This window comes from Penicillium bovifimosum (assembly GCF_028826915.1).
Source record: "Penicillium bovifimosum strain IBT 22155 chromosome Unknown utg000001l_segment0_segment0, whole genome shotgun sequence".
In the NCBI taxonomy this organism is placed as follows: Eukaryota; Fungi; Ascomycota; class Eurotiomycetes; order Eurotiales; family Aspergillaceae; genus Penicillium; species Penicillium bovifimosum.
Genome location: NW_026622710.1, coordinates 863,557 through 882,992, shown reverse-complemented (window position 1 = coordinate 882,992; position 19,436 = coordinate 863,557). Strand labels below are relative to the sequence as shown.

The 19,436-nt window shown below is 53.8% G+C and overlaps 5 protein-coding genes across 5 annotated transcripts; 1 reads left to right on the top strand and 4 right to left on the bottom strand.

Annotated features, from left to right (window-relative positions):
* Positions 1-130: 130 nt before the first annotated feature.
* N7515_000335 (putative Rho guanyl nucleotide exchange factor) lies at positions 131-5,536 on the top strand (the record flags this gene model as incomplete). Its single annotated transcript, XM_056661079.1, has 2 exons — positions 131-4,729; positions 4,790-5,536. 2 exons carry the CDS (start codon positions 131-133, stop codon positions 5,534-5,536), a joined length of 5,346 nt encoding a protein of 1,781 aa, XP_056526245.1.
* Positions 5,537-6,262: 726 nt separating this feature from the next.
* N7515_000334 (GTPase-activating protein) lies at positions 6,263-9,788 on the bottom strand (the record flags this gene model as incomplete). Its single annotated transcript, XM_056661078.1, has 3 exons — positions 6,263-8,525; positions 8,576-8,927; positions 8,984-9,788. 3 exons carry the CDS (start codon positions 9,786-9,788, stop codon positions 6,263-6,265), a joined length of 3,420 nt encoding a protein of 1,139 aa, XP_056526244.1.
* A 1,352-nt stretch (positions 9,789-11,140) lies between these two features.
* N7515_000333 (uncharacterized protein) lies at positions 11,141-12,292 on the bottom strand (the record flags this gene model as incomplete). The annotated part of the gene is made up of 2 exons (XM_056661077.1): positions 11,141-11,998; positions 12,053-12,292. 2 exons carry the CDS (start codon positions 12,290-12,292, stop codon positions 11,141-11,143), a joined length of 1,098 nt encoding a protein of 365 aa, XP_056526243.1.
* Positions 12,293-13,632: 1,340 nt separating this feature from the next.
* On the bottom strand, positions 13,633-16,337 carry N7515_000332 (uncharacterized protein; the record flags this gene model as incomplete). The annotated part of the gene is made up of 3 exons (XM_056661076.1): positions 13,633-14,478; positions 14,540-16,094; positions 16,147-16,337. The coding sequence occupies 3 exons, from the start codon at positions 16,335-16,337 to the stop codon at positions 13,633-13,635; spliced, it is 2,592 nt and encodes an 863-aa protein (XP_056526242.1).
* A 1,607-nt stretch (positions 16,338-17,944) lies between these two features.
* Positions 17,945-18,948, bottom strand: N7515_000331 (uncharacterized protein; the record flags this gene model as incomplete). The annotated part of the gene is made up of 2 exons (XM_056661075.1): positions 17,945-18,817; positions 18,925-18,948. 2 exons carry the CDS (start codon positions 18,946-18,948, stop codon positions 17,945-17,947), a joined length of 897 nt encoding a protein of 298 aa, XP_056526241.1.
* Positions 18,949-19,436: the final 488 nt, after the last annotated feature.

Sequence of the window (19,436 nt, the reverse complement as noted above, 5' to 3'; positions counted from 1 at the left end):
TCCTCGATTCTCTCTCCAGTCGCTCGTTTTGCCGTTTGAACCCTCTCTCCGCATTGCCTACGCCATCTCACCACCCTTCGCGCAGTCGGACCAGTCGAGTCGACAGTCAAAGCTTCACCCGCCCGAAGCCATGTCGCAATATTCAAATGGTCAACAGGCATACTATGGCCAACCCGCCCATCCCCCACCCTCTGTACAGCCTACCGCCGGCCATTATGATGGTTACACTTCCCACAACCCCGCGCAGGCCCAACATCTGCCTCGAAGGATGCCAAGTTACAATGCCGGGGATGATTCAGAATTCTTCAACCCTGCCCAGACCCAGAACGTGAGAGCGACCGAGGTGAACGCACAATATTCGGCACAAGGTCGCGGGTATGGTACCAGTCCAAGCCAGGGAAGCTATAATGTTGCGCCAGGAGGGTATGAAGACGACAGAGACTCGAGATATACACGGGCTTCGTCAGACGCCATGTCGCGCATGTCGCCGAGCCGCGCCTCTTCTCAAACGTCCTCAATGTCTTATCAGTACCAGTACTCGGCGGCCACACCATCCCAGCCGGCCTACAACCCCCAGCAATATGGCCTCCCCCAAGCGCAATCCCAACCGATCCTTGCCTATAACCCTCAGACGTACACTGGCTCAAATAATGCTTCCTACCTCCCTCCCGCTTCGGGCCACCAGCCATATAATCCTGCAGCTTATCAGTCCCCTGCGGTCTCGGGGCTGAGCTCTCCAGTTCTAACCCGAAGGCAGAGCGTAGCCTCACACTATGGGCAACCGCCGCCCACCCCACAATCGTACGGCTTCTCCCACCAGCCACCGCCTCCGCCGCCGAGAGGCCCTGATCATCCATATGGAGGACGCTCGTACCAGCCCATGTCGCCGAATCCATCACCCTCGTATGTGCCATCAAGCTCTCCGACCACAATGACTCTGCCTGCGGCCACATCGCGCCAATATTATAATCCCTCGCAAGGGACTGCGTACGAATGGCCATCACCCCAATATACCCCGGCCATCCCGAGCAGTTCTTTCGAGGAGCAACCTCCAACACCTCCGGTTCATCAGATTCAGAATGGGTTGTATGGCAAGCGCCCAAGTGTGTCGCATTCTGGCCCAGGGCGGTCCCTGCCGATTCCTCCAGGGCAATCAGATCCGCCTCAACCGCCACCTAGACGAACCGATACTTTGACTCGACACCCTCAGTCGCGACCTCTTCCTGGACCTCCGGTTGACGAAGTTGGGATGAATGGCAATCGGCTGCCCACGGAGCCTCCTATGGCGTATGAAGATGTGCTGAGGGAGGATGAGGCAGCGGCATTGGATCGCCATAACTTTGCCCGGCGTCACAGTTCCAGAGCATCGCATACGAGTTCTGCTTCACATATGCGTGTTTCGCCCGATGAACAACATACCCACACCAACGGGAGCATGGAGACAGGCACTGGGCATGTGGTGAATTATGATGCATACAGTGACGAAAGTGACGCCGAGGCTGCCGCCGGTTTGGCTATGTTGCAAGAGGATATAGCGCGCGAAGACCGCGAGCGTGAGCGTCTTGAAGGCCGCATGCGACGGGAGACGAATGCCTCGATTCTCAGCTCACGTGGATCCAATATCTCACCAAGGGGGAATTCACCACGTTCTGATCCCAACGGCGACAGCGACTTCATCGGCCATGACCTAGCTTTGTATGAAGGGGGATATCAAGGGAACTTGCACTACGGTGATGACCCTGCTTACAGTTCCGGGGAGCACTCGGATCCTGCCGTGAGTAACAAATTCCCCGCCACGTCTGGTTCGTTCAGAAGCTCGAACGTGTCTGCCGATGACCGGGAGTATTACGATGAATATGAGCATCCGCCTATCGCTTATGAATACGCCAATCGCCTGCATCACCTACCACTTGATGCCAGGGTTGATGCCGGAGGGACAGGGGGGTTATCGGCACCCGATGCCTATTCTCGGCGAATGAGCTTCGATTATGGTGATGAAGGAGAGGCCTCGTACGATCAGCCTCATTCTGGAGATCATTCCGGCGACGAGAGCCCTTATCGAGGCGCACATGAAGATTTGTTCTTCCATCCTGGGATGCGCCCCTTGCCACCCGCGCCTGTTGAGCCTGCTGGAAATGCCGATCTTGTGTCTCAATTGATGCCTGCGGGCACATACAATCGCTACGCGGGGCAGCAGGCCGACCTGGATGGTTATTCATACAACAGCCCTCCCGATCCTTATGGCGAGGGTTCGCTCAACCCATCCCCAGTGCCGCGATCGTCATCTTTGTCTACTCCTATTGGACCCCGTACCGATGCACCTATCAGATCCAAGACCGATGCCGATCGACTCAGATACAAGCAGCAGCAGCAAGAACTTCTCCTCCAACTCCAAAAGAAGGAGCTGCCTTATGTTGAACCGGCAGCGGCGGCGGCGGCAGCTGTCACGCTCGACTTGCCCACCATTCCAGCAGGCCGGCGCAAGAAGTTCCATCCTGCGAAGCTGTCATCGGAACAATTCAAGAGATGCAGCGAGCCGTGGGCTTTGAGTTCGCTTCTGTCATGGATTCGGGATCTCAGCGAGGATGAAACGGATCTCAGAGAGCAAGCCATTGCCGATGCTTTGGTCGCTTTGTTCACTCACAAAGTGCCCACCATGAATATTGCTGATGCTGAGACACTCGCTGCTCGTGTGGTCAGCGGTATGCTTGAACAGGGGGCTTTGGTCAAAGAAGAAGAATGGGTCAAGTTCGGCTCAGGCACTATTTCGGGTATCTTGTTCCAGATCACTGGCACCGGATGTTATTCTCCGATACTGCACTTGCATGAGATGCACATCGAAGATACTGATAGCTTCGGTCGGTGCTACTCACATCACTGTATGCGGACACTGAAGAAGGTCAACCTGAAGGCGCAGATGATGGCTCCGCAGAAGAAAGCCGAGGACTGGGTCACTTTCTACAAGGTGCCCAAGGAGGTCTGGGAGGCTCACCCAAGGAAAGAAATCGACCGCCAGAACAATCTGCACGAAATAGTCACCACCGAGGATTCTTACATCGCGCAACTGGATGTCCTGCGAGAGCTTTATCGCGACCAACTAGCTGCAATGAACCCTCCGATCATCCCGGCGAAGCGCTTACCCAAGTTTTTGGCCGACGTGTTTGGCAAGGTGGACGCTGTGAAAAGGGTGAACGAGGATTTCCTGTTGGCACAGCTAAAATATCGTCAAAAGGAACAGGGACCATTCATCACTGGATTCAGTGACATCTTCAGGGAATGGATTCGGAAAGCGAAGAACGTCTATATCGACTATGCTGCAACCTTCCCAACGGCAAATTATCTGATGCGCAAGGAATCAGAGCGCAACCCGCATTTCAAGCAGTTCCTGAACCAAGCGCGCGAGCACAAATTGTCAAACCGTCTTAGTTGGGATACTTTCCTCAAAGCTCCGATCACGCGCATCCAGCGCTACACCCTTCTGCTGGCGACTATCCATAAGAATATGGTAAAGGACTCCGAGGAAAAGACCAATGTGGCTCAGGCTATCGAAGAGATTAAGGTCGTGGCGTTGGAGTGCGATCACAAGGTTGGAGAGATGAACAAGAAGGCCGACTTGATGGAGCTGGCTGCCAAGTTGCAATTGCGACCTGACATGAAGAAGGAAGTCGAACTCAACCTCGAACATTTAGGTCGGCAGATCGTCCACCGAGGCGAACTACAGCGTCCTGGAACTCGCACAAGATTCCTTGTTGATACCCATGCGATCCTATTTGATCATTACCTGGTCCTTGCCAAGATCTTCACAATGCGAGATAGGGCAGTGAAGTATGAACGATATGACATCTCAAAACTGCCCATCCCCATGGACCTCCTGGGACTGGAGAGCACCGATGACGACCCGGTGATCAAATCATCTGTCAGAGGTGTTTCGACTGTCACGCCCTCCCAAGCTGGCGCTGCCAGTCCTCTGGTACATTCAGGTTCCGCGTCTGGCGTGCACGCCGCCGTTGACACCTCAAAGGACGACAAGATTCTGTACCCCTTCAAGATCAAACACCTCGGCAAGACTGGGACATACACTCTCTACGCATTCTCGGCACAAAGTCGCATGGAATGGTGCCAAAAGATCATCGAAGCCAAGACGAAACATGCTGCTGCTCTCTTCTCGCAGAACGCCGAGCCATTCCGACTGCGTGTTCTCGCGGACACTGCATTCGCATACTCTGACCATGCTCCCGGCTCCAAAAGTGTCATGATCAAGGGTACACCTCTCCATCGTGCAATCAAAGAAGTCGAGAAGCAGTATGAAAGCTCCAAGACTCGACCTCCTCCGGTTTGCAGGACTGCAGTCAACTGTGCCACCGTGTTCCAGCAGCCGGCTGGGCGAATCATGTGCGCAATTGGTACAGACTACGGCGTCTACATGTCCGAGCTGAACAACCCCCGAGGTTGGCACAGAGCTATTCCCATCACACGCGTGACACAGGTTGCTGTCTTTGAAGATTTCAATCTGCTCTTACTCATTGCAGATCGATCTCTGATTGCATACCACCTCGACGTAGTCTGTCCCGCCAACGGCAAAGCCTCACAATCATCACAAGACTCAGCTCGACGTGCCCCTCAAAAGCTATCCGGAAACCGCGAAGTGGGCTTCTTCGCCGCTGGCCGTCTGAAGGACCGGTACTTAGTCCTATACAAAAAGCGCGAGGGTCTATCCTCAACATTCAAGGTACATCCCCATCCCAACTCACACCCCAAACACCAGCAACAACAAAACTAACACCCACAGGTCCTCGAACCCGTCCTCCAAAAATCCTCCACCAACAAAACCCGCCTCTTCAGCACGCGCCGCGCCCAAACCGAATTCTTCCGCGAATACGACGAATTCTACATCCCAGCTGAAACCTACCGAATAAACATGTTCCACTCCTCCCTCGCAATCTCCACCCAAAAAGGCATCGAAGTCTTAACCCTCGACAAAAAGCACTCCTGGTCCGTCCCCGACTTCAGCACAACCGACTCCTCCGACGCCCAAGACACCCTCCACAGCATCGCCAACCGCATAACCGGCCTCAAACCCCTCGGCATGTTCCGTCTCAGCGAATCTGAATTCCTAGTCGCCTACCAGCAATGCGCCGTCTACGTCAACAAGCACGGCGACGTCTCCCGCAGCGTCGTCATGGAGTTCGTCGGCAGTGCGCACACGGCCTGTTTATACGGGAAATTCCTCATACTGTTCAATGAGGATTTCGTTGAGGTGCGCAATGCTATGAATGGGCGCCTTAGACAGGTTATTCCTGGTCATGGGGTTGTTTGTATTGATGATGGGAGTAAGACGCCTGGTGCGTTGCATGGCACGCAGGCGAGTCAGACTCAGTCGGCTTCTGGGTTTAATGGGGGCTTTTTGGGGCAGATGAATGGGGCGGATGGGGCTGCTGGTCTGGGGAATACGGTTAAGATTTGTATGCAGCATCCGGAGTATGAGCGCAGTCAGATTGTTTTGGAGTTGCTGGAGAATGAGGGACAGAAGGATTGATTCTCGTTGGATTGTTCGGTTCTTTTGTCTTTCGACTGACACCAGCTCTGTTTCTTTCGCGTTGGGTGTGGCATTTGTCGCATTCTTTCTTCGCCCTTTTCGTCTGGCCTTTTGGTTTCTTTTCTCCCGTTGCATGTGTCTGCTTGTTTTATATACCCTTTTTTTCCTCCTTGCTCATTCTTCGCCCGCCTCGTCGTCTTACGGAGTATCACCGTCCTTCTACCTGATCTAGAAAGACTTGGTGACTTGTCTTTCCCACCTCGGATTTTTTTCAGCTTGCTTGATGACAATGCTGTACATTGAAAATGCCATTGCATTTATGATTCCACGATTCTCTGATCTCATGCCTTTTATTTTCCTTATGATTTTGACTCGCTACTATGAGGGTTGGAAGGAAAGCTCAGATTTCGAATCAACTTACAAATTCCATGGAATGGAGCTGTAAACCCCACATATACATGCAAAATCGTATGAAACCAAGGTTAAACACGCATTCAATGATCAGAAAAAGTCCAATAGGTTCTTCTCTATGTGATCTAAGATATAGATAGCGCTTCCAATGGAAACAGTAACCACAAGATGAAACAGACCCCAAACCGGGGGATCCAGTATTGTAGTACAAAGCCGCATGATGAACCCAATAGACCGACAAACGATGAAAACATGAACAAGACAGCCCAACCATATAAATGACAAGATACAATGGGAGTCGGGAAAGAGAGAAAATCACGACTCAAACTCAACGACCTTGCTAATGACCTCGGCATCACGCGAAGGGGATGCACTCTTGGCAGCAGCGCCCGCACCAGAAACCTTAGACGCATGATCCGAAACATTCTTTTCATCCAAAAGAGAAGTCCTTTCGTCCCTCCCACCATCAAGCACCTCAGCACCCTCGAGCAGATCCCGATCCGCATCGCGGACAACACTGCGACGCTCAGTATCGGCGCCGTACGCGCCAGCACCCCAGCTGGGAGTTCCGCCGGGCATGACGGCGGCGCTGCTCTCGCGACGGGGGTAATCGTCTTCGTCGTCGTCTTCTTCATCTTCGTCGCGGCTGAGGGCGTTGCGCTCGAGTTCGCGTTGGGCTTCGTCCATGCGCTTTTTCACTTCGGCGGCCATGCGGATGCCGTCTGTGACGATGTTGTCGAGGACGCCGCGGAGACCCTTGCCTGGTGGCACGATGCCGCCGGAGGCGCCGGCGATGGGGGCTGTTGAGCCGGAGGAGAAGCTGGGGGAGCGGAGGCTGCCCATGTTGGAGAAGGTTGTGAGGTTTGAGGAGAGGGAGGAGGATGCGGCGAGAGCTGCTGGGTGGGGGTGGTCGGAAAGATGGAAGGATTGGGGGAAGTATGACTCGAAGAACTGCTCTAGGAGCTCGTCGGCTAGGACTACCATTCGGAAAGTGGGAAGGGTGATGTGCAGGGGGTTGTTCGGGTCGAGAGCAGGGTTGGCAGACTCAGACGTTGAGCGGTTGTGGTCGTTGGTATCTGATTTGGACGTTGCAGGAATGTCTGATTGGGATGTTGCGTCTGGTGCTGGAGACTTGCTTGATTTGGTATCGTCACCAATATCGATCAGATCTTCTTCTTCGTCATCATCGTCACCGATGGCAAAAGAGTCTAGCTGCTCAGTTGCCTCTTCCGTCGCGTCTTTTGGAGCTGTCTTTTGATTCTCTGGGTGACTAGGATCGGCGTATTCGAAGCAGCGGCGGATGAACGCGCTGACACTACCAAGGAATTTCTCGTCAGTAGTGAGCGAGTTTTCGGCATGTTCGCGGTCCCCCAACGAAGTCAGATTTTCCACGGAAGGAGTGGCAGTGATAGTGCCCTCGAATCCACGCCGGGAGAGGAACAACAGCGCCTCGGAGATCTTGAGGATGCCTTCCCGGTCAACCTGCCCATTGCCATTGTCATCGTACAAGTTGAAGAAATAGTTGATGTTGTTCATGATATCAGGAGATCCTTTAAGACGTGCGAGACCATTGACCACATTCTGAAGATTCAATCCATCCTCGGGGTCTGTGGCCCACTTGCGATAGAGGCGCTGCATGAACTCATGGTCTGCTGGCTGTCGACGGTTCGCCCACAATGCCGATCTGCCCGATGAAGATTCTTTCCTCGACGGTCCAGGAGAGTCAGCTACCGCCCATTTCGCTGTGGCGGCCAAGAATTCCCGGAAAGCATCATAATCCATGTGCGTAGGGCTAGGTCCGAGGCCAACACGACCAACCTGTGTATCAGCAGGAGGAGCTAGCATGGACAGGCGTTCAGTTTTCTTCCTCTGTTGCCGCCTCCTCTCGTCCTCGAGAACTTTCTGGTGCTGTTGCCACTGATATAACGTTTCATAGAAGCGGTCGTAGATCGTTCCAAGATCATCCACGCTCAGACGTTTGCTTTCGGGCCCTAGGTTGCGAATCGAGGTACGCTTCGCGAAGGTCTCAATATTCTCTAGCACAGCACCTTTATGCTTTTCGCGTGTCTCGGTGATCGTGCTGTGAGTGATGCCAGAAAACTCCTTGAAGGCTACAACCATCAATTCCTGGAATCGCGTGATAGCCCGTAGCTTTGGGTTTTCGGACCTCGGATGAGCAGATTCATCCAATCGTGAGAAATATGACTTCAGCACAGAGATGAACGACCCGTCGTCCTGGGTCTCGAGGAGTTCCTCGCCGTTGACTCTAAGAATGGCCAGACCGACTTGGAAAAGAACCTTTGGTCCTTCCAAGAAGAAAACATCTAGGACACGGAAAGCGAAAACAAGCGGCATGGAGTTAATGTAGAGGGAGAGGAACCATGGCAATGAGACCACAGAGAGTTGTACATCGGATTTGGTCAGATGATCCCAGAGCACAGGCATTGTTTTCTCGACCAGTGATTCGAACACTTTCTGATCGAGTAGCGTCCCGTACATTGTCGTGGAATAGTAGCCAGGGAGCAGACGATCACACAGCACGGAGAGAAGGAAAAAGGCCTGGGCCTCAGACATATATCTGGGAAAATCAGCTGGGAATCTTGAGCGAACGGGAAATTGACACCATACATCAACAATGCGGCCACCACAATATTCATGGCTTGGCAATACCCAATCTCTGGGTCAATCCAACTGTAGGCAGTGAGAACTCGTCGCAGGCGCCCGATGCCCTCCTCGCTCTGGAATCCAGGATACTCTGGCAAACTCCGATTCAAATCTTTTTCGATCTCATCAATCGCAAGAGACTCTTGTCCCTCAAACTTGGCCAATGTCTGCTGATACAGATTTGGAGTCCGTAGGCGAAGGAACAGCGAGCCCGACGTAAGCTCCCATATTTCTCCTCGTAACCGATTGGGTAACCCGACTCTGATCAGCTTGTGGAAGGTTGGTTGGCGGACTAGGGTGGCATTGCGTCCGTTTTCTGGGAGGAGATTAGCGGGATGTTCGGCAAGAATGTTGGAATAGTAGATGAATTACCTCGGAAGTATTCGCCCCAAAGTCTCATCTTACTGCGATCACGAAGCTTGCGCGCATCACCAGGGTAGCGGAAGATCAGGCCCAACCCTGCATCGGGGGGCTGACGAACGTCCGCTTCATTTCCATCTTGTCCCTTGCCCTTAGCCCCGGAGAGCAAATATTCCGAGTAACATTCCGTGACAACAGCCCGCAAACTGTCAACCTCCTTCATTGCTTCCCGTAGGCCTTTTTTCAATGTGTCGCAAAATCGCTCGCAGGCCTGTCTGCTACCGACAAGTTGTAGGATGAGGCGTTGAGGCGCCAGGTTGGGTTCTTGCTGCTTGTTGAGCAGGCCGTTCCAAGTTGTGAGTGCCAAGGAGAACACATGGCTGGCGCTATGAAGACGTTCGACGCGTCGAATACACGACAATGGCAGAATGAATCCATTGCCTGATGGCCCCGTGCCATGTGTCTGGCCAGTCCATGTAGTTGAAGCACTCGTTGTGGCAGAGGGAATGAAGCTGGTCGGCTGGGTCGAAAAGCAAATGAAACGTTCACTCAGATGTAGGCGCCCAGAATACGTATTTCCCGCTCTGTCGACCTTGCGCGGACCATCCCCTTGATTTGCTGACGAGTTCGGGAGCGGAAGAACGAGATCAGCGGTGATTTCTTGGAGCGGGTTCTGGGAATCAGGGAGTCGGAATTGTTGGCGAAATAGCGATGCCTTGGAGGCATTGTGCTCGGACGAGGATAGGGTTGGAATATTGAAGTTGGCTGGGTCAATCAGGCTCTGGGCCTTCTGAACGAAGGATGACCACGGAATCATGGTGGAGATGAGATCGGGTGGAAATTGTGAGACCGGCTTGACAGCTGATAACCGATGATGTCGGGATCGGAGCTATCTAGGGACTTGGGAGTCCAGCAGATTCGGGCTAGGAGTAAGAAAAAAAGCCCGTGCGTAATTGTAATTGAAGCTTCAAGGTCATCGTACAAGTCAAATCATCCTTGGCCGAGGACTGGGCCTACAGAACAAGAGGATCGGGTTGGGTGTTGTTGTTGGATCGATAAGAGGGGGCGTGATGATGCGGTGGCTTCACGTGACTCTTCTCAGCCTTATCCCTACTAGCTTGGCAGGACATCATTATGGAGCGATGTCTGGAAAATCGGAATAGCATTGTTTCCTACATGCTACTGTTTTTGCTCTGCAATGACGCCGGAGAGTGAGCGGAGACTGAGAGTAGACAAATACAATGGAGATATGGCTACTAAGGTAGGCTTATCACTACGACATCTCCAGGAGCCGGTTGTATCATATCAGTTTAAGTCTACACTGCATACTTGAAGTAGAAGACACAGACTCTTGATTGGCGAGGCTAGAGTAAGAGAACAAGGCGAACAAATCAAGAACAAAACGACTATTAGGACGACAAGTCCTTGTGTGTACCACGGTCACCCAACAACTATCCAGGCAAATCAATGCTTAGAAACGTCATGATAAGGACACGAGAAACCATAAAGCAAGCATTGGTCACAGACCTCGCGGTGGTGTTTCCTAGAAGCAGAAAAAGAGCACGTGAGGTAATATTAACCCAACACAGTGCGGACTGCGGTGCATAGATAATACGCATATACTTGCCCAAAAAGAGGCAGGACCGATCTTTTCCTTGATCCTGATAGAGAAACCTTGAGAGCCAGAGGGCAGGGTGAGTTCAAGTGGGTTGGCTAGCCATGGAGTGGTTGGAGGACCTAGCCAAGATTGTGAGCCTCCAACAGGTCATGCCATAGAGGATGAATGACAGAGGGAGATAAGTTTTCGTTGTAACATCCTTGTCAAGTTGCTGTGGAGCCCCAGAGGGCGGATTGAATTCATGGTGGTTTTGTCACGGAGACCAAGGGTAATGTTATGGCGACAGCGGACTTATCATTACTACGCTGAAGGCCCGTGGTATTTGTAGCATAGACCGTGGAGAAAGAGAATAATCTGGTGGAATCCCCCAGGTGCCGAATATGTGAAGCTGGACTGGCTGGGAGTGCCCCTTGATCAAAAGACAGGACTTTGGCCGACAAGTTAAATAAGGCTTGTTCTGGTCTTTTTTGTTATCGTTTTTCTTTTTTTTTGGGTTTTTGGTCTTTTGTCATTTCTGTTGCGCTCTCATTCTACCCAGTCACTCCACCGTTTTAGTTCTTGCCAAGTTGTTCCTCGACCCGACCGTGCTCGGTGTATCCAGGAAGGACGTCCTCGGGATCACAGGGGACGGCCATGAGTCCCTGCTTTTCACAAGCATCACCATTCTCCCAGGCAGCCGTGTGCTCCGCAGACTCGACGCCGCGGTGCCGTTGCCAGAAGAAAATCACGGCCTGGCCAACCAGCATGCCAACAGCGCTCGCGGTCAATCCCGCCAGCACACCTAGCACAGCTGGGACAACGATAAAGTGCACAATGCGAGAGAATGTGCGGGCGAAGGCGCTGTTGTATTGGTGATGCTGGTGAGGATGAGCAGAGCCGAACGCGTGGTGGTGGGGACCGTGGGAGTCAGGATGGATTGGTCTGTTTCCCTTGTGTTGGCCATGGCATGTCTTTGAGCGAGATTTGGCCAAGGCCATCACGCGGTCCTTGGCGCCAGCCAACAGACCTTGAATACGAGTGGCGAAAAATTCTTGCAGGCATTTGGCGTTCCCATGGCACTCCTTCCAGGAGGAATGATCGGAAGCAGAAGGGGTCTTTTCGATCTCGGTCCGAGTAATGAAAAGCCCGCCGTTGGGATCCTGAAGAACAACGATAGCGACAGTATCAACGGGCACCGGGTGGGTCTCCAGGTCGAGAACGGTGAATCGGATATCCAGCAGCTCGTAGCCAAGGTCGTCCGAGGAGCCAGCCACTGGCATTATTTCGAGTGCATACCCAACGGGCATGGGAGTAGAAACCTCGCCGTCCTCGTTGTGTTGGACGGCCAGGATTGGGAGGGGCTGCGCCGGTGGGAATATCTGACGACCGTTGACCAGCAGATTGTTGTCTGCCACAGAGAAATGCAGAGTCTGTTGGATTATGTTAGCCAGAATCGGTGGATGAACGGGTTCTGTTATCCTTACCAATGATGATGGTTTGCCGTCCATCCAACTGACGACGCCTCCCTCATTCGTTTCACGGAAGGGACAATCAGTGCAAGGCAACTCGATGACCGCATGGTGGGCCTCTTCCATAATGACGGGGTGGACATTCACAAATCCGTCTTCAACCATATCGACGTTGGGTTCCATCTCGGGGATGACCAGCATCGCGCTGGCGCCGAGGGCAGCGACGCCACCCAGCAAGGCAGATCGCATGAACATAGTGATGGAAGAAGTTCAATGCAGGGAGGTGGACCAGGGCCAAGCCGATTCCTGCTTCGTTCGAGGTCAAGTAAAGAAGTCAATGAAAGAAGAGAAATCCAACAAACTCAACGGTTATCTCGAGGAGTAGTTGGATAAGAAGTACGGAGGATGATCTTCTTCCAGCGGGAAGTGGAGTGGGTGACGCCAGCTGCTGCGCCGCTCGGGATATGATTGGTGGATTTGACAGGCGGACAGTTGGCTGACTGCGCAAGTATTCACGTGAGAGTCGCCCGCCCCAGGCCCCACAGGCCTGGGGGCACAAAAGAATCAAGCAACTGAAGCTGGGCATACGGCGGATGCCACAGCCCCTCGTAGCATAGAAACTAGAAAGGAATCAGGAATGATGAAAATTGAATCCGAGGATGGTTTTAGGTTCACAATCTAGTACCTAGGGTTGTACCTATACCTAGATTTCATCAACCTACACTCTACAGTCTACAGTACTCGGAGGCTTACTGTCACCGCCTAGTCAGGTGACCTCAGACTTCTTAGCAAAGTAGAGAAAGTCAGAATGAGACCATTCTTCCCTTCTGGGCTTACGCTGCTGACACTTATCCTAGATACGTTATAAATACCTATTGTGGAATCTTTAAGACAGCCTAAAGGCGGGGCGTAAAGGAATGAATACGACAGCGAAACCCGGGGCCGGCTGTGTACTCATGGAGTCATGTCTACAGTCTCATACAAAAAGGGGCAGCAGTCAGGACTAACTAAAGGCTGCATGAGGAAGGTACAGAGATGACAGCGACGCTGAGCTGCGCACTCTCGCATATGAATGGACAAACGAATGGAGAAGAAAATCATAACATTTTTCACTATCTACAGAGGGGATTCGGGAGCTTATCCCCATGACCGCGGAGGAGAGTGCTCCTACCCACAGTGTCCTCAGCGAAGCCGATCCCTCCTGCATGTCAGCCTCAGGCGTAGCAGTGGCGACGGGTCGGGCGGGGGACTAGACTCCTGGCTTTGATGACCAGAAGCGGTCTCTCTGCCGCCCGATTTGTCCCGCCGCTCTCCTGCAGCCTGTTCATGGCTGAGCATTGCCGGGCTATTGGCATCCTCGACCCTTCCGGCGCCCTTAACCCCCGCACGGGCTGTCCCTGTTGCCGCAGCGTCTTGGGGACTGGCTACCTGAAAAGGAGAGGTGGAGACTCAAGAGGCTGCTGTGACCTGCAACCCCTCAAGAGAGGAGATGGGCGCCGAGTCTGCCCGTCTACGCTCCTCACGCTGGGCCAAGAGCACATCAAGATGCGAACGGGTACCGGTCCGCAAGCTCCCGTGTGTTGGCCGGTCGACAATCAGCCAACTCCAGTCTGGTTCCTCCCGAGCCGGCCTAGAAGCAGGCGGCTTGATCGGGCCTTCCCCAGTGGAGGTTGGCGACGTCGACTTTGATCGGGTGGGGGCCAGCTCCGTAGCAGCTGGAGCCTCCACAACCTCATCGAGCGTGTCAAGAGGGTAGGATCCGGGCATGGTCGGCGTTGGCGAATCCCAGTCCGCTCCGAAGGGGCCTGGCTTTCAAAAGCGGGCCACCATTCTTCGTCAGACGGGTCTGACTCCGAAGTGGCCTGCCATTGAAGAGCAGGCCACCATTCGTCGTCGTCAGAGTCAGACCGAGCAGAGTCATCTTCTTCCGACGGAGAAGGCTTCAGGGCAGCAGGAGCCTGCTGGGAGAGAGCAGGCTCACTGACGACTGCCTGGACGGCGACCTTCTCCGTGCCATCCAGAACAACCGGAGTCGGCTGGGCCACAGCGCTCGTGACTGTCTGGCTCGAAGGCTCCGAGGCAGTGGGGGCTTGCTGCGAGGCAGCAAGCTCACGCACAACTCCGTCGGTGGCGACCTTCGCTTTGGCGGCCAAAACAGTCTGAAGCCACTGAGACCCAGCGGGCTCACTCACGGTTGCCTGGATAGGCACTTCCGTCGGAAGAGCCGCCAAGCGCACTTTCTCGGCTAGAGCTGGCTGCGGAACAGCTGGCACGCTCATAGCCGCCTCGAGCGGGACCTCGGCGGAGGGCTCTGGGACGATGAGAGCTGGCTCTGGAACAGCGGGTTGACTCCCAACTTCCAGAGTAGGCGCCTCCTCGGTCTCGACGCTCGGGGTGTGCGCTTGCGGCACTGGGGGCGCTGGGACAGGCACGTGGACTGCCTGGACAGGCTGCTGGGATTGACTCATCCCGGGCAAGCAACTCAGACTCGGCCTTGCGCACCGTGTCTTCTGCGACTTGCCCGACGCACCCGGTGGGTGCGATTGGCTGGATGTTGTCAATCCGAGCAAGCAGCCCAGAGCCGGCCTTGACGACCGTGGCTCTGGTGATCTGCTTCTTTCGCTCTGTCCATGGCTCCACGGGTCCCATGCGCTTTTCTGCTTTCGGATGGCTGGGCCGAGGGTAATCGATCTCCATAGGGGTCTGAGACGGCTGTTGGACAGCTGGCGCACTCATTGCTCCCTGTGGAATCGAGAGGGACTCCTCGGTCCCCAGCCATTCCATGTAGCCGTCATGCTGAGCCAAATCTTCCCCGGACTGTGACTCATCCTGGGGTTGATTCGACTCGGCGATCTGGCCCTCGGCGGGATTCGCCATCATGTCATGATCCTCCACGGGCGAAGGAACTGACGGGGTGATCTCGAGCGGCTGAAGGGCGCCGCAGGTAGCCTCGAAGGCGTCCAAGAGCGAGCCAGCCTCCAATGACTCTTGACTCGCCAGCGGAGTTGCATCTGACGACGCACTGGCAGTAACGGGCGCGGAGATCATGGCACCGTCGGAGTCATTGGTAGGCGGGTTCAGCTCACCGTTGGACGCAGTCTGGCTCGCCTCGCTCTCACCGGAGCTAGGGCCTTCACCGTTGCCCAGCCTGCGGCTGACTAGGGGGGATGGACTCGAAGCGGTGGGGCCGGTCGCTGGGGTGGATGCCGACGAGTTCTTCTTGACCTCTGTGGCGTTCTTCAGCCGCTTCGTTGATTGCGAACCTCGTGGAGCCGATCGAGTCGCAACCTTTCTTGGCATAGCACGCCGGCCGTGCTTCTGCCTGCGCTTGAGGAACTCCATGCCAAGTAAATTGGCTTGTTCGTCAAGGAGTTCGTCGAGACGGGCCTGCCCATCTCGGTGGCGCTGAGAAAGGTGCTTGTCGGCGGCTTCTTCCACGAGGTCCAACAGCGCCCTCCAAGTGTCACCGTCGCCCTCGTACGTGACCCGCCAGCGGAAGAGCGCATCTGCGTCGCCCGCAGCCTCCTTCAGTTCGCTCTTGGCTTCCTGATAGTTAGCCTCGAGGAAATCGAACTGGACTGAGAGGATTGCGATCTCTTCTGCATTGTCCTGGCGGCTAGTCTCTTCAGGGACGGTGACCCCGCCGTCGGTCCTCGGCTGCGAAGACGACTCCGTTGGCGTGGAGTCAGTCATCGCCATCTCTTGGCCGGCAATTGTCCCTTCGGCATCACCGAGTTCGTTGCTCAGCGCGCTGATCTCACGCTGGTCTTCGAGCTCGTGGCCGGAATTGGCAGGGACAATGCTGCTGGAGACTGCCTCAGAGGGGCCAGTCTCAGATTGCCGAGGACCATCGGGGTGCTGGTTTCGGATGGTGGCGGATCCGAAAGAGGGGGTTTGGGCTGTGGCGGGGCCCACCAGGGGGGTGATCCCGTGCGGGGGACCCTGGTTGTCGGTGGTAGGATTGGAGGAAGGACCATGTCGGCGCCGGGCGAGCCTCATGGCGGCACCTAGGATCTGGCGAATGCGGCGCTTCTCACGCGCCGCCTTCCAGCCAGTCCTAGGCGCAGCAGAGGCGGCGGTCTTTGAAGTGGCACCCGGGAAAGGGGTACCAGGACGCCTCTGCTCTTGAGGGGCCTCGCTCCGGCGGACCAACTGTCCTCGGAGGGTCCATCTGATACGCAGCCGCGCGGGGGGGGTTCAGAGGTGCCGCGGCGGAAGCAGGCGGCGCCATCTGAAATGGAATCACCCCGTTGCGATGCTGGGGACCCTCAGGGAGCGTTAGTCCTTCTCCGTTCTCCATTGTGCTAAGAGGATGTCAGACAAGATGTCATGAACGATCAAGAGATCGATGGATGAACAGATGAATGGGTGAACAGATGAATGGATGGACAGATGGATAGATTGATGTGTGAAGGAATAAGTGGGCGGATGAATGCATGGAAGTGTGCATGGAAGTATCGATGCATGGATGGATAGATAATCGAATACACGTGAAGGGATGTGTCATGGTATGAACGCTGATGTGACTTACTTATGATGGGCGGTTGGGTGGTTATGATTGGAGGCGACTTGGTTATTGGTGTCGGGGGTCATCTTGTACTCGATGGAGTACAACTGGAAGAATGAGAAATGATGAAGAGGAGAAGAAGAAAGATTCGAGGAAGAGGAAAAATTCATTTCTAAGTCCTGGACGAGAACAGGATCAATGAGGTCCCTGTGTGTGATTGGAAGATCCAGGATCACCGTGATCAACCAATTGGAAGTGGTTTTCTTTGTTCACGAGTGAACCCACAATCCCGTTTGTCAATGGCAAGTAGAACAATTCCTTAATAGGATATTGCATTAATAGAACAAAGAAATCTCTGCATCTCTCCTTCCCAAGTAACTGTAATGTATGTTGGGCCACACTCGCCCTTCAAGGGAACCTATGAACCCAGTCCGCCCCTGCACTTTTGATTGATTTTATCTTCTGCTTTCCTTTGCTGAAGAACCCATAGCTCTCATGAGTTGCGGCGTACACTAACGTTGGTCTCTGGTCGAGCAATCTATATGCGTGATGCGTGGTACTAGGAATAGCTATCCATCCATCTATCCTATCCTTATTTACGTAGACATTCACTCTGAACACAACGTACATTCAAGGATTTGATGTTCATTGTATGCATTGATATCCGTGCGTCGTAGATAAGGTTACGGGTCTGTGTACGGTCCGTCCCGTGCCGACCACGCCACGCGAAGATCGGTTGCTGAGACTTGGTGGGTCTGACTTTCGGGGGTCCGTGCGCTCGGGTGGCCGCAAACTTCCCTGCCCACGTCTGCTAGTGTGCTAAATGTTTGCCCTGTACTGCCTGGCCTACCTATACTATTTCTCCCACACGTCTTGTATATTCGCCCAATGCTATGTTCATACTACTGTCCTATGGCACAGAAAGAGGTATCGCGATTGAATGGAATTCATAGCCGGACTGGAATTCAGCGTCAGGCTCTAGAAACCAGATCGTATGTGCGCTACTCGAAAGATTCATCACCAAATTGAGAAAAACGTAATCGGGTCTTGACAATGCAAACGCCCCGAAATTGACAACAAATGAAGCTAAGTACGCTCCCAGGAGAATGGTATAGTTGTGATGACGAAGGGTATGAATGAGGGTTCAATTACTTTTACCTAAGAGAACAAGACTAGAGAGAGAAGAAAAGAGAAGAAGAGAGGAGAAAAAAAGGAGTAAAAACAATACAGCCGAAATCCTCCTATCACGTGACAAGTCCCTTCCTCCTAGTCCTCGTTCGATGTGCTCTCGTCACAATAGTGACCCTTTCAAACACGACGGCGCTTGGACGGCATAAAGGTGCTCGGTGGCGCGCGTCGACGAGTCACGCTTTGAACGGGCGACGCAGATGATCCGGGGGTCAGCGGACGTGGGGAAGGGGAATGGGCGAGGTGAGTAGAAGCTGAGGCCTTTGCGGTCGGGGCGGGGTGAGTAGAAGACGAGGGCTTGACGGTAGGCGCGGGGGAAGTTGGTGGGGGTCAGCGTCGCCCTTAAATCCCGGCTTGGCAGATGCAGTGACCGGCTTCTTGGTAGCGGAGACATTGGTCGAGCTGCCGGCACCAGATGACGCGCGACGTGCACCGATTGTTATCTTACGGATGGGGCGGGGGGTAGCCCCGGTCTGCGCTAGCATAGGGTGCTGGAGTGAAGATGGCAGCATACCGGGGTGCCTGGTGATGCACTGAGGGGGAGCTTGCGACGTCGATGGAGCTGGAGCCTTTGGGTGTGGCGCTGGTGTCGAAGGCGGGACGGGGCGTCGATGCTCCTCAACTAGGGCAATAGGTGCACTCTCGATCTGCGATGCACGATTGTGCAGGGATTTGGTCGGCATTGTGAGTGCGGAACTGTTCTTTGTCGACTTGAAGATCCATCTATTCTTTAAAGGGCCATGTATGTATTTGGCAGCGTCCCGTCTTCGGAGGAAGTTAACTCTGAGTTGTCTCCAGGTACGTTGAGCACCGGCCATGTGCTTGCTCTCACTGTCTGGGATGATCTTGGGAGTGAGAAGTGCACGTTTGGCGTTGATGCCGTCCATCGCCGTCTTCATCCTTTGCACATCGGCCTCGAGATCTTTTTGAGCCTGGTCGCGGAGATCATGATACATCCCATCCCAATTGTCAGTCTCCTCTGGCATTTGGTGTTTCTGCCAATTGGGTTTGTCGCGCTTGATAAGCTCCAGCGACACTTCCCTATCTTCTTTGGCGAGGTGGGGGGATGCCATTTCTTGCGCGTGCTGTAGATCAGAGAGGACAGTATTAGCCATTGGTTTACAAATTGGGGTATGTAAAGCCAGAAAAGCGCCAATACAATGATGAATTGTAGGAGTAAAGTAGAACCTACCAGTTTCTCGGGGTTAAAAGCCATGGATGACCTAGGGGCCATGCCGTACACTCGCCCGTCCGATACTGATGAATATCCATAACCCCGAGAAACAGGTAGGTTCTACTTGGAAGTCCTTTGAACATACCTTTCATGCAGCGGATAGCCGACCCAAAGAATTAAAATGATGGATAGGAGAAGAAGGAGAAAGATTTCGAGGAAGAGGAAAATTACGTTTATAGAGAACTGGATCACTGAGGTTCCTGAGTGTGATTGGATGATCCAGGATCACCCTGATCGACCAATTGGAAGTGGATTCCTTTGTTCACGAGTGAACCCACAATCCCGTTTGTCAATGGCAAGTAGATCAATTCCTTAATAGGATATTGCATCAATAGAACAAAGAAATCTCTGGATCTTTCCTTCCCGAGTAACTGCAATGTAGCTTGGGTCAGTCATACTTGCCCTTCAAGGTAACCTATAAACCACCCCTGCTGTTCCACCAGCACTTTGAATTTATTTTATTTTTTTGC